The sequence below is a fragment of the Sphaeramia orbicularis genome, chromosome 22 (assembly GCF_902148855.1).
Source record: "Sphaeramia orbicularis chromosome 22, fSphaOr1.1, whole genome shotgun sequence".
Lineage (NCBI taxonomy): Eukaryota > Metazoa > Chordata > Actinopteri > Kurtiformes > Apogonidae > Sphaeramia > Sphaeramia orbicularis.
The window spans coordinates 41,685,189-41,700,408 of NC_043978.1; the positions used below are offsets into that span (position 1 = coordinate 41,685,189).

General features: G+C 41.5%; 1 protein-coding gene across 1 annotated transcript in view; it reads right to left on the reverse strand.

Moving 5' to 3' along the window:
• The window catches only part of alk (ALK receptor tyrosine kinase), a 405,435-nt gene extending 395,627 nt beyond the window's left edge, over nt 1-9,808 (reverse strand). The window contains exon 1 of the mRNA XM_030126874.1: nt 8,302-9,808. Coding sequence (XP_029982734.1) covers nt 8,302-9,064 — 763 coding nt within the window. The 5' untranslated portion in view covers nt 9,065-9,808. The remainder of the gene's footprint in view (nt 1-8,301) is intronic.
• Between the last annotated feature and the right edge of the window lie 5,412 nt (nt 9,809-15,220).

A 15,220-nucleotide genomic window follows, 5' to 3' on the forward strand; every position in this document is an offset into this window, starting at 1 on the left:
GATATGATGTGAGTGTCTGTTTATTCACATTTTTAAAGAGAAATTAATTAAGGATCTTGCTACTCCTGATTTAACATCTCAAATGCTGCTACAGACTAGTGCAGATCAAAGAATGGTATGAAGACATAAAGAAAGAAGAACTGCAGCAGAGCAAGTTCTCCTCTTTCACTGAGATTTTTTTTTTGTTCTTTGTTGCTCTCTTGTTTCAATACTGTGTCTACAGCCACTCTGTCATGAAATCAGACCAAGTTAGGAGCTGACACTGTGACACATGCACTTGATCATGCTCCGTGCAACTAGCTGCATCGATCAGCCGAGCAGTGCCTTGCAGGTCCGCTGGGGTATCGCGACACAAAGCTGACTCCTTTGAGTGAATTGATCATAGAAATGCATAAATAATAAAGTGGCATGTCATTCTGACTTCCTATTGATTTTCCCATTAGCAGCTGATTGATACAAGCTTTAAATGTCAGGAGCCTCTCATTGATTGCAAGGAGTCCATGCACTCACTTGCAATGTCATGTCACTTGTCCCGTGTGTGTGCAGCCTTCCACCTGGATGCACTAAATTAAAGGTCAACAGGTGCACAGAGTCACTGAGCAGCATTTAGGCTGCGTTCCCACAAGTGTTTATGCACTCACTTCACTTCAGCCTCCTTGTGTCAAAAGTATGATTAAATAATCTGTAGCAATAAGAGACCAATCTAAAAATGTGAGCAGTTATGAGTAAATAGAGGCTGATGAGGACAGAAAATATATACATACAAGAACACACCTTAGAGAACTTATTTACAGCCCTCGTCACATGTTGCAAAATTGTCGCCAAAGACAAGCATGTTTTACAGAAGAGAGTAGCCGTTTCTCAATACCAAGAATGCAGAGTACGGTCTTGCGAACTCTGCGAGTATGGTCTTGGTAAGGATGGTCTCAGAGAACGTATTTCCTTAGAACTCAAGTCTATCTGTATTTGGAATGGTTGCATACTTGTGAACTTTCCTCCCTGTCTCTGCTGTATTTCTGTCACTTGATTTCAATGTCACTTGATTTCAGTACATTTGTACTAGTATTTACATGTTATTTATACATTTTGTATATTTTTCAAAACTGTAATACATTTCGTCTATTCAGCCAGACACGACTGCCCAGCTCCCGGCTAAGCCTGTGGGCTCACAGCCGGGCCAACACAAACTGCACCTTGGGAATTATTTCCCAGCCAAGTCTACATGAGTCACTAACCAGTGCATCCTTGGTTTAAGCTAGCTGACAAGAACAACATCCGGGTATTCCATGCATTCTTGGTAAATGCAAATTTGCATTTGGAACAGTAATTGGGCCGCGACTAATGACGTTTCACGAGAACGCAAGAACAGACAAGAACGTGTGTTGAGAAACGGTGTGAAATGTGTTGGGCAAATTATACAATCCTAAAGTATGAGCTGGTGGTCTTAGATTTCTTGCTTTGACTATACAGTGACACATTCGATATTTCCTTAAACATGATCTGAAATCTAACTGATTACTTTGTTTTTCTTGTCAGTTTTTTGTCAGACCTGTTCTTCCTTAGATAACGCAGTCTGATTTTAGTTTCAGAGGTTCAAAAAGTTAATGAAACACAGCCAAAGACTCAGGTTCCCAAAACAAAAAAAAAACAAGCAAACTCTTCAGCTGTGGTTTAAAACCAAAACATCAAGGCTTGTCTCACCAATGTGCAAAGACACTGTAACTTCTCTTGAGGCTAATATGCCAGCTATTTTGTCAGTAGACAGGAGGAAAGCATTTGGGACGTGGAAAATTAAAAGTGTCTTCATCTTTCAAGGAGAAACCTCTTCCAAAAGGGCCACAAGCAACATGGGGTAAACAAAGTACCAACAAGCGTGTAATCTATCTTTATACATTTACTGTTGACTTTCTTTATAATTCTGAAGAAACTGCAATATTTGCCTGACAGCTAAAACCTCCACACAGTAGGATACTGAATTTAAGCCTCTCAAAGGACTAGCAGAGAGAGGGTGATCAACAGAAAACCATGAGGATGTTTTTGTATTCAGGGCAGAGCTAAGGGGCAAATAGAAGAAAGACCCATCAAACACGATGGCTCCTCTTAACCATGATGGTAGCGTCTTTTACTTTAGGCTTCCGATTTTCTAAGTGTGTTGCCTCACTTTTATGAAAACAGTTTTTGCTAATGGTGCGCTGAAGAGCATAAACATCTGACAAAGCATGTCGGCAGGTATGTGCAGGTTAATGAAGCAGAGGTCCCTGCTTCGTCTGGCTTCCTTTGCCAGGATCATTTAATGATTCTCTTGCAGCCTATTTATGGCACCACTTGGTGAACATAACAGAGGTTAATAAAGTAGAGGTCAACTCTTTATCACACCTGCCCACCACTGTTTTCCCCTCTCCTGCACTGTAACTCATATAAGCATTTCTCATTAATGATCTCCCCCACAGGGCCTATAGGGCAAGTAAGTATAAATGTACTGTGCAGAGTTTAATGCCTTGATTCCCATAGGCATGCTCGCCTGATCGTCAAATTATTCCGGGTGCCATGGCAGGTATTTATTTCATGCTAATAGCTTGCATCTTACCGGAGGCTGGAAAACAAGTGTAGCATGTACACTACTCAGATAGAGCAAGACAATACAAGCTGGAGCAGTGAGTTTACTATTCTACATATAGGAGGGAGGGTGTGACACAAGCAGAAGTCAGTGTGTGTTATAGTGAGGGAGGAAGCATGGGGGGGGGGGTGACAGGTATGCGAGTGTGTCTGAAAGATGTTTAGCACTTGGAGTGTGTAAACACAGTTGTGCCTTGTAGAAGCTCATAATGTAATAACTGTGACTCTGTAAACATGCAGCAGAATAATCTGATAGAAAATACCAGGCAGACAGAGTATGCTAGGTTTATAGACTCAACATGTCCAACTGTGCTGTAGTGAGTGAAACCAAAGAGTTGCTTTTGGCTTCTTACTACGCCAAGGCATGTACCATTCTGACTTTTTCAGTTCCGATACTGATTCCCAGTGGAGAGAGCCAAGCAGACAACAAAGAACAGCACAGGCAAGTTACAGGCATTGACAGGGAATATCTTTTCTGTACACTTTGTATATTTTCATGCAGGTTCGTGCTATAACTAAGCTGATCCATGGCTCCTTCAAGCACCAGATCTGGGTCTGTAGTGCACTGCAGACACGCACACATAATGAGTATGTAAACATTTCTAAGTGTGAAAAAATAGCATAATCAGCTTTCAACATAATGCATTTCAAGAGGCCTAAGAGCACATGAATCATTTACTCCATTGTTTCTGCTGGTTGCAGAAAATCTACCTTGTGATGCAGACTTTTGTCTAATCACAGGTATGGGGACTAAATATGTGATTGACAGCTGTAATTACCAATTGTGGATCAGATTCTACCAGATGCAAACTGGATGTGATTCTAATGCTGTACTGGGAAGACATGCCTCACTTTTCCACGACGACATAAAACAACACACAATTATCTGCATTTAGATTCAGTTTTTTTATTTGGACTGAGCAGAGAGAGCTGCTGAGAGTGTTTCCTCCCAGTTTTCAGCTCTTGCTATGGAACAGGAGCCGAACCATGACATCATTTATTGGTTTCTGTAGACAGTTGTTTGGAAATTGGATGTCCCCATGTGGGGTTTTTGCAACCAAAAGTGACCATATTTGGACAAGCAGAGGGATTAGAGGTGAGCTAATGCTAAGTGCTAGTTCACTGACTCAGTAAAATGGTAAAGTTCAACAAGCACTGCAGAACAAAAGCATTTTAGTCATTACAGTAAAGCCATCTGTCAAGTGAAAACGTCAAAGTCAGCAGTAAAGTGAGCTGTCACACAGACCTGTCAGTCAAAGCCTGACACACCAGACATCAGTCTTCTATTTGACCTGAGATCTGATTAATGGAGGGAAACTTTAAAGATGGAGCCTCGGTTCACTTGTTTGAGAATTGAAATAAAATGGTTGAGACTAAAATACGATGACATAGAACAGACAGAGAATTTCAGTGGAAGTCTATGTGAGCCAACTCAGTGGCCGTCAGTGCTATTACAACTTTAAGATATTTCCACATTGGCTTCATTTTGGAGTCGAGGTCCTTGACCCTGAAGTTGAACAAATCTACCTGTTGGAGCCACTGTCACGATACCGGATCCATCTGCATGAGATTGGTTCACCCCTACTTCCTACTTACAGTCACGGAAAAAAATTATTAAACCACCCTTGTTTTCTTCAATTTCTTGTTCATTTTAATGCCTGGTCCAACTAAAGGTACATTTGTTTGGATAAATATAATGATAACAACAAAAATAGCTCATAATAGTTTAATTTAAGAGCTGGTATCTAGCCATTTTCCATTTTTCCTTGATAATAACCAAAATTACTTAAGCTCTCACATCAATAGCTATGGCATTGTACTGCTAAAAACAGTGCTTTTAGACATTCCATGTTTTCTTTTCTGTCTGATACACACAGGAGTTAGCATTTGATTGCATAACCATTGTTTTTGATGACTTTTGATGGTCTAATAATTTTTTTCCACGACTGTATGGTGCTTGTCAGTTCCCTATTGTCCACACACTATTACAGAGGAAGAGAACCACATGTTAAGCCAAATGGATTTGACATTGCCAGCATCAAAACTAAACATATAAAACAGCCTATTTTTGTATTTTGTACTGACAATATAAAATCACAGACAGGAAAATGTATGTACCTGCACATCCCATTCCATTTATCCAGCGCAGGTTTCACAGAGGGGCTGCAACCCATGTGTGTTCACACTGAGGGAGAGTTGATCCTACACAAGACCGGTCACTAGACTGCCACATGATGAAGTACATTCCCACCTTTGGGCTAATTCTCCTGTCCTGCACCATACTGATAGGCTCTGTGTAGTGATACTAATACTGTGTGTGATACTAATCACACACTTTATACATTCTAATTTTAAAAAAAAAAAAAAAAAAAGTAAAAATATCAACTTGTGATGCTGGCATGTTGGTAAAAGATTATATTTTTTTTACCAGTGTTTGGATTGAAAGTTGGTCTTGGGCCTTACTTTGGGGATTTCAGAAAGTGATTAATGTGCATCTTCTGCCAGTCTTTAAATTAGCTTTTAATTTGAATAATCTGACGTTCAAGTGTTCATTATATAGCTTTAATTGAGGATGATATTATATACAAATACATAGATGATGCACAGTCTTTATATTACTATACAGTACGTAACACTGATAACATATAAAGCAAACAGGAAATGATAATACACTAGAGATGGACATAGTCGGCTTGGGTGATTAATTAGTGCAGTTACGATGTTATTGGTGGGTGATACAGGGTGATTGATAAGGGGGTAGCTGTGGTCTAGTCGGCCGGAGAATCAGCTGCCGGTCCAGGGCTCAATTCCCTTGACCAGCAGAGAAATTATTGGCTGATGTGCCCCTGAGCAAGGCTATTAACCCCCCCTCCATTTGCTCCCCAGGTGTCTGATATGACAGCCCACCGTCATGCATGTTTCAGCTAGAGATGAGTTAAATGCAGAGGGTCAACTTCAGTGTGTGTTGCATGTCTGCACTTAAAATATACAGACAAATCAGGTTTGTCTACTGAAATAACTTGCTTTGAAGATGAATAATAGGTGAAACACAGCTGCATATTTACAATGAATTTGATGGTCACAAACTGAGTACTGATGTTTTACAATTTTCGTGACACTGATGTTAGTTTCGAGTCCGGCGATGAACTAACAACACATCAAGGGTGTACCAGACCTTCATCTGTTAGTAACTGGGAGAGGCTCAAACATCCCAGCGATCCTCTCATGGGCCAAGCGGATCAGAAAATTAAGAAATATAACTGAACGATAGGTTATCAGTTATCCAGTTTTCAGTAAAGTCATTAATTAATTCCCAACAAGACATGTCATCAGCCAATTAACTGGCTGTCATTTTTGTGTTGTCAACTATAATTATAAAACTAGTCTTTAAAAATACACTGTTAGTTGACTTTAAAAAAAGACTCAGACTATTGTTAGTGTTGTTTGTCACAGTGATGGCCAGTCATTAAGAAGTACTATTCTTGCCATGCACTGGCAATGTGCTCAGATTCAAATCGCACGTCGTTTTTAATTCCTGCAGTAAAAGCTTCATTTGTCAAATCAGAGTGCACAGGCAGCATGCCTTCTTATTGGATTTCTACTTTGGTTTGTACTATATTAATGCTGCCATTTGTCCTTTCAACACTGCAGATTAAAAAAGGTTGTTGTGGTGATGCAGCTTCCACACAGCATACTTCCATAACATATTTAAAATTAATGGATGCTCATACATCTCCTTGCTGAGGCTTCCTCCAGGATGTTTCTCCTAGCTCCTGTGAGCAGTAGACTTCCCTAATGATTGATGAATTGATCAATTTCTGGGTTGTGTGAAGATGAAGCAAGGAGCTGATATAAAAGAAATGATCAAACCCGCAATAAACAATCCATGACAGTTCATTAAACCATATGAAAGCCACTCTCTTTGCATTTCCCTGAATGTTATGCACATCTATTCCTATAAGTATGAGTAAACTGTGTAAAAATCATATGTTGCACTGTTCAGTTTTCAGGCATTAAAGATGCACTCCCATATTAAGGCATTTGACCATTGAGCCAGTGAGAGATTGAAAAGCAGTGCATTACATGGTTAACCCAGGCAGAGCTTTTCTTTATTTATTTATTTATTTTTTTTATGAATAAAGAACAGGTTCATTGAGCACAAATATTTTCCTGTTGCACAGCTGCACACATACACAGCTGGGAGCCACAACTACAGCCCAATCTCTTGGCCATTGATCAGCTCTGCTGGAAATGTGTGAAGGTTCAGTGCTTTGCTCAAAAGCACCTCAATGGATGTAATCTGAAAAAGAAAGAAACAAACAAACAAACAAACAAACAAAAAGCTGCAGTTGTTATAACAAAAACGACCACATCATCTCCTGCTGGTTTGCCTGCTGCAGGCAGTAGTAGCTCTGGTGTTTGACAACCTACTGGGAGGTGCATTTGTGGTCCACTACAGCGTGGACCATCTTTGTGTCTTCTTCTTTTGCACATTTGAATGAAGCACATTAACATTCTATCTTAAACTGTTATTTTCTTCTGTACAGAAACGCCCTGAGAGTGGTCTTGCACCAACAAGCACAACAGATGATTCATTATGTATTCTATGCATTATGAGTTTCTATCTTTGTATTTGTATGTTTGAATGTGGTTTTATGTGCATGCGAGGCCTCTTCTCTACTGCATATGCTTCCAGACAAGCCAGGCTGTGCTTTGCTTTCCTCTGACAGGTTCCTTTGCATTTTTCTGGGCCAGCCTCTCTCATCAAAGTGATTAAGCAATTACACTGATTGTGCCGATGCTCAGAAGAACGAGGGAAGGACCCTCGAGTATTGAGTGCTAAAGCTTTCTTGGAGATAACGGCTTAATTTGTGCCTAATCAAAATAATGCCCGTTTTCTTAAATCTCCAACCTTCCTTCAGCAATGGGTGGCTCAGGGAATTGAGAAGGTATAGTTAGAGACCAGTGGAGATGAAGGAGTCCTGCAGGGGACTTTTTCTAACTTAAATATAGTATTGCACACAGGGCTGATGCAATGCACTTACATATTATATCAGCCAAGTCAATGAGGCCTCTCCTTCCATCCCACTGAAATAATAATTAGCATATACTAGGAGATAACAGTAATCTGAAAAAGATGGTGCACACACAACAGCATGGAACCAGCTTCAAAATAATCAAAGAGTTTGGGAATTAAATCATGATTCAGCCCCTCTTCTCAATACTGCTGTGGGCATCAATAATGAAACATGAGTCTATAGAGAGACCCTTAGATCAGAGGAACAGAGCTAAATGCATGGATTCCCTACGTGTTATTTTCCTGACACCCCCCCTCCTCCTCAGTCATCATTTTCCCATTAGTCGTTACAAATAGTAGGTCTTCTCCGTGCGGTGACATGTCTCCACGCGCGCATTTCACCATGAAAAGACAGTCAGTGTCAGGAAAATTGAGTACACGCACATACACAGCTCACATCTCTGGGCACCCTGGATTTATCATCAAAAATTAATCTCAGCAGAACTTATATCACAACTGTGGCGGGGCGTCGTGAATCTAGGCCTGCTAAACTGTGCATGTGCGGAGTGTGTGTGTGTGAGGCAACAACAAGAGGAAAGAAGCAAAGTGAGGGTGTGTGACAAAAGAGAGAGACGGGGAGGGGGCGAGAGGGAAAGAGAGGAGCTCACCCCGGGAGGATATCTGGAGGTAGAGGCGGGGATCGGCGGCGCGTATTGCAGCCGTGTACCGATCCTCGATCCCGGGCACCTGCGCCTTTTTCTCAGGCATGAGCCGGACCCTCAGCCGGCCCCCCTCTGCGCCGAGCCACCACTCCAGAATAGTTGTGAGGTCCATTTCCAGATTGAAAACAGGGGCCTCCTCATAAACAGACAGCCCCCCGCATCCCGTCCTGACTATATCCTCTCCTATTTCCACCACAACCTGGTTTGACTTCCTGCTGGCTTTAGTCAAACCCAATTTCAGAACTTTGGACAGCGGCCGCTTGTAGAAGAAGGGGAGCTGTCCATCAGCAGACGCGTTCCTCAGTGCTGAATCCGCAGCAGACTTCACGTCCACAAAAGTAGATATGGTTTTCTGCAAAGGTATGCAGAGCATTTTTAAGTTTGCGCGCACCGTGTAACATCCGCTAAAAGTCTGGCAGTCGCCGTTCAGGGGTCTCTTTATGAACTCTGCCAGGTAATAGCGCAACAGGGAAGGGACCGCAAAATCCACAGCCAGGGTTTTCCTCTTCAGCCTGGAGTTAATGGTTTGGTTTAAGTCTCTTTTAACCCCGGTTTCCCCGCTGCTGCCGCCGCCGCTGCTGCCGCCGCTGACGTTGCCGAAGCCGGCGGGGGAGAGATCCATCCCCGCCGTGGTTCTTGGGGAGGCGCACTGCAGCCCGACGAAAAATGCCGCAGAACAAACAAGCCAAAACCATATCCTGGTGCCCATGGTGAAAGAATGCGAGTGTTTCGTTTTTGGAAAAGCCTCTTAATCCTGCGGTTCTCCGTTTCCTCTCTGCTCTTGACACATACGGCGCAAAATCAGAAAGTGCGAATCGATTATCCTGCAGGTCCTGCGCCTCCTCTTCGCCGGTGCGCACCCGTGGCAAGACGAGCAGAACTGGGTTTTACATTTGTTTGTCTGTGACTGTTGCCGTCCTCCTTTCTTCAAACAGAAAAAGTGCCATTTCCCCTCTGTACACGCACACGCAGACAGACAGACACCTCACAGACAATGGCTTTTATCGCCGGTGCTATAACCCAGTGGCTCGTTCTCCGGGACGCTGATTGATATGCCGGTCTGGTCCGCTCCTGTGGCTTTCAAAGACTCCCTGTCTCTTGGCACAGTTGTGACGGCGGTACAAGTGGTCTCTCTGTCAGCAGTGGGGTGCAGCGACGCACGCTCTCTCTCTCTCTCTTTCTCTCTGCCCCCAGAACTAAATCGTGAATTCAGAGCGAGTTTGGAGAACCAGAGCATCCATTAAACTTTAAAAAAATATAATCATATCTCAATTAAAACCTCTGCGGCGATCCCTCAGGTTAACTAAGGATGTTGGCGCTCACCGGGTCAGAACCAGCAGCTCCGATCGCCCGTGCCATGCCAACACATGCGGTAAAGTCATTCATAGATCGATTTGACGTCAGTGTGCGCCGTTTTTTTTCCTCTTCCCCAAACACGACTACCCTGTGGAAAACCGTCAGCGGCGCAGGGCAGGAGCCTCCGCTGTTGTGATGCGCCCTCAGCGCAGCCGTAACGCGCCTGTGTCTTTATGTGAATTACCAATGCCAGGAGGTGTAGTAACGGAGCTCTACTGTTTGTTTGGTTTTGTTTTCTTTCAATGAATCACGGAGGTGGCTTGAGTGCGGAAATTGGTCTGAGTGAGTCGTGTGTCCCTGTTGTGCGCAAATGAAATAGTTTCAGAGGGAGGCCGTTTGGGTTGGAGCCCAATTGGCTTTGTTATGTGCTGAGGCCAATATGTTCTTAAGACATCAGGGAGCTGTCTTGCCATCTTGCCAGTTCATTTGCCACACAGCGCACCTCCTTAATTGGGAATCAAGGGGTCAATGTTTAGGGCAGATGGGAAAAAATGCCAGAAACCCCCACCCCCGCTGCCCCCCTCCCCTCCTCCTCCTCTTCTAAACACACACCACCTCTCCGTCTTTCGCTCTCTTTCTTGCTTTGATTCCAAAAACTTAACCGGATAAGACACCCGCTAGATGGCGTCAACACACCCTTATGTAGTTCACACGCATGAGATTCACTGACAAATCCATTAGAGCTCTAATTGCTCTGGAATGTTTTACTGTGTCACATTAGAGCCTTTATCTTTGGAGCAGGATTAGGGCCATGTGTGACATTTCTGTCATGAATAATTTATAAGTGAACCATAAAGTATCTTATAGGAAAAGTCTGAACTCTGAGATTACATTCTGAAATCTCACTGAATTAATTTCACGTTTACTCTTAAAAACCTTCTGCTTTCTGAAGTTAGATGGGGGTCATATAACTGAGAATATACAGGTCAACCTAATAACATATGCATTGTGTTTGATTTGTTTGCAGTAATGGGAATGTGGAGAAAAAACTATCATTGTACAATAGTCACTTTGTCAAACACATGGACAATTATACAGTGGTTTATCATAAGGTTATTTACAGGCTAAATTTGCATATCCAAACTGTGCTGGATTTTTTTCCCATTACATTCCCATTTGAGGCTCTTGACATTATTGTTTGTAAAATTGTGGCTCTGGCTAAAGACTTTACAACTGTCGTTTATGTATGATGATCTTATCTTTGCCTCTTTAGCCTCTGTCTCACTCCCATCTGCTGTTTTCCCAGTCATGCAGAACATGATGCTACTTCTGAAAAAGTATAAACACTAGTGCACACTCTGCTAATACTAAAAGACAATGAGATAAAGACAAAAACTCACATTCCTATGAAAACATAACATCATCACATGGTTGCTGCATGCACTGCCATAAACAGGAATCTGAGTACTCTGCACTGCAGCTGTGCTTTGACCTACTCTGCCTTTATTATCACCATCCCACAAATATAGTGTGTGATGTAATTCCATATTCATTGTTATGGTTATTTCTACAGCTTGCAGCAGAGTGGCTGCCACCTTCCGATTGCACAAAATCAGCCTTTGCTTAGAAGAAATATACAGGTAATTGTCATTAATTATTCAAATTAAGAACTTAACTCAACTGTTCTAGCTCCTGTTACAATATGACCCCATTCATTTTCACTAATCAACAGAGGAAAGACAATCAATTGGCTAATAAACAATTGCAGTCTTGTTATAAATACACCCACTACAACTGCTTTTTTTCTTTTTCTGTTGAAGAAGCAGCCTGTTCTGTTCCTCAGGGTTCAACTGAAATGATAGTCTTGGGAATTATTAATATATTTATCTTTGATTAATCACTACCTTGTGCCTCCATAATTACTTCCCAATAATAGAACTGTCCTTTGTAGAAGTGATCCTTCTCTATTCTTTTTACCTGCTTCCATAATGTGTACTCTATTTATCATGACTGGACAAAGCTGTATTGGTTTATTCCTGATAGGAGTGCAAACACAGACACAGAAATGCCGAGGTGCTTTTGTGTTCGACGGTGCTGAGATGCCTGAAATTTTGCCAAACAAAACATGAAGCACCAACTGCACTATCATTAATTCCTTTCCTTGTCACACAGACACACAATATTTCTGTCTGTCATCAAAATTATATAAGCACAGGAGGAAAAAAAGAGCAAAACATGATCTTCAGTCACTTTGCATCATCTGCTCTAACATGTGACTGAACAGTGGCAGAGAGCACAGTATCAGAGCCTGCAGCGAGGAAGAAGTTTTTCTCGTTATTCATAATGCATTCTACCCAATATCTCAACACATTATTCAAGGTAAGTTGTTTTATTCATAGAGAAAGAGAGAAATCATAAATGGTGTGGGAGGGACTGAGGCAGGTATGGAGAGGGAGAAGGTGGGAGAGACAGTGACAGAGACACTCTGAACTCCATTCAATATCTAATTTGCAATGCTGTACTCACAAATGGCAAACGGCCGCACAATGTTACCTCAGCTCCTCCATTTCTATGCATGGTATTGTACATCAATACTGGAGATTCTAGTAGGTAATTGCTTCAGTTGAGGTGTGCCTGTGCACCCAAAGTTTCTAGAGTGTATGAGACTATATGCAAGTTTGATCATTTGGTTGCAGAAAGAAATGAACTGTGGAAATGGTGTAGCCATCCACTGAAACAAGACAATATGTGAGGTTATTAATAATAGATTAAACACAGTGGTAATGTTAGCCAAATAGATTTTTAACTATCAGATCTCACAGTCAAGTATTTTGGCTTAAATTCCATTTTTCACAGTAAATTGATTTTGATGAACAGATATTTATGTGCATAACTGAGTTCCAGATGAATTCATTTTCTCACTGCAGGATCTATTCACAAAAAGAAAGAGAGGGCAGAAGCCTGTATGGCCATGTATGGACTAAGATGAACTGCACTTCGTTAACAGCTATTGCTGAAATCCTGGTAATAGCCATGCACTTTGAAAGCCATTTACCAGACCGCCAAGGCGAACATAATTACTTTCTGATTGATCACTCATTTCCACTTTTCAGCCCTTATGGAGTAAAATGAACCAAAGCCTGGATATTCATTACCCACAATGCTGTGAGCTTTAAGCATGCTTACCAACTACTGTCTACTTCATCTTGACCACGTTTGGTATCCAACACACAGGTCAGCCCACGGTAAAAAAGGTTGGTGGGGGAATGGCAGGGTGATAAATTACAGACAGATACGTTCTTACAAAGACCCCCCCTCCCCCCCAACCTCCACCCCCTTTAAGCACCACTTTTCATGGTGCGCAGCAAACCTCATAAATCAGCAGCCGAGTCCCCCACAACTACCAACCCTTTGAGCCAACATCACCGTACTTTACAAGGCCTGGTCCATTCACTTTCTGCATGTCTTACCAATGTTCCAAAGTTGGTTGCTACAGAATCACAGATGAATGAAAAAAACACATGCCTCTACAACTGTCAATATAGCACTGCACATCCTTTTCTGCCCTTTCACAGTCATTTTTTTTATATCTTGTGTGTTTCTTGCTTTCTTGTATGCACTGCACGCATTTGGGATGATTGAGGAAACAGCTGCCGAGTCTCACGGATTCAAGCTATACCCCAGCGATGAGACAGTCGCACTTCCTTTAGCATTCCCACCTCATGACATTTTTCTCTTAGTTCCATAAATCAAACTCCAGGACCTGCCTAGCAGAAGAAAAGAAGTAAGGCTTTTAAAGAAAATGGGGAGGGGAAGGGGAGAAGGTGGACCCTCCTTTTTCATAATGTCTTCAAGATTTGTAGTTTCTTGTTGACAGCTGTAATAAGAGTTTGAGATCTCCTACGGTGTACATTCACAGGTGCAGGGGGTAAACTTTTGATAAGTAGCAATTCTCTGGGTAGTGGACTTGAAAAATATCAGCCTTTTAGTTCTGGTCTGCTGAGCCCTCTGCATGGCCAGTGCTCACATTAATCATTGCACTGCAGGGTGGGTCTGAGTCTGACTTTAGCCAGGTAGTTAGCATGTCACTGGTAACGCTGACTCACAGACATGGTACCTGCCTACCAACAAAAAGGTCTGGAATTAACTGACAAAAACAGAGAAACACATACATGACTACGAGAAAATAGCTGATTGAAAAGACCTCATCACGCTACAGTGTGAACAGTTACAGGGTGTTTGCTCTATATCCAAATAAAAATTCCAGATTTTTACAATTTTTTTTTTTTCCACAAGACCTTGACTTTACGTATTTTTATACTTGCATGTCTACTTTTTTGGTTGAGATTATACCTGTTGTGTGTAGTAGAAAGGTTCCTTTTAATAAATGAATTAATGCATAATTCGCAGTAAATTATGTTTTACTGACAGAAACGTGTTCAAAACATATGAAAATCACAGAAGTGCATGGATATCACACAAAAACATTCCACTAGAATCATATCCAGTTTTTATAAGCTTTCCTCATGCCTTTATCGTTCTTAAAATTATATGCCTTTGAGTATACTCTAAAATTCCACTATGAGAAACTTTTTTTCCATACTTTATTAAGATTTTCACACAAAATTCCAGACTTTTCAAGGTCTGGAAAAAAGCGTCACAAAATTCCACACTTTTTAAGACTTTCCTGACCTGTGCAAACACCTTGAATTAGACCTGCATTTTTTTTTTTTTTCTATTATAACTACAACATTTGCCCACATGAGAGGGAGTTTGATTCCGACAGCTATAAGAAGTGGCCAGGTAGACATTCATCTTAATAAAGGCTGGCCATAAATAACAGTTTACAGCACATATGTTGAAGTAAACATATGTTTTCAACAAGACACACTTTGCTTCCGAATTGTCTGAGCAGTCTTTGGCATTTAAAGTTTATCTTTCCTTTGTAGAGCGTGTTCCACTCTGGCAAATACCATCTACTAAGCCAAACATTAGACACACTGTTTACCGCTGACCAAATGGTGACATATTCCAGGTGGTTCCTTGATTATTTCTTGTATAGTTTCTAAAGTCTGAATGTTTTAAACTGCATTTCTTTACATAGAGAGTTTGGACTACACAACGTTGGGCAGCTGCCAAAACAGGTGACCTAAGCCTGCAAGTTTGTGCCTGAATGCATCCTGTGTAGACACTGATGAAAGGCCTCGGCTACCAGTGTAGACATACTGTTATGCTTTTGTATTCTTCAATTACTCACCTGAGGTTGCTGTTTATTCATTACCTGAAATGGCAAATGAAAGCAGCTCTCTGTGTTTTTGTCCTCATAACCTTTTCTTAAAAAGGATTAAGATAAAGAAAATCCTACCAAGAAATCAGTATACAAAGAACCTGCCTCCAAACAGCTAGTATCTAGGATATCAGTTTACGGTGCATTTCTCACCATTAACCTTTTAACGCCTAACATGTCTGTGGTGCTCTTTCTGCATGCATGACTTATTTTAAATATTCATAAAAATTCAACTGTTTGCTCAATCTAAAAATTTCAAAATATGCTGATAGAATAGACCTT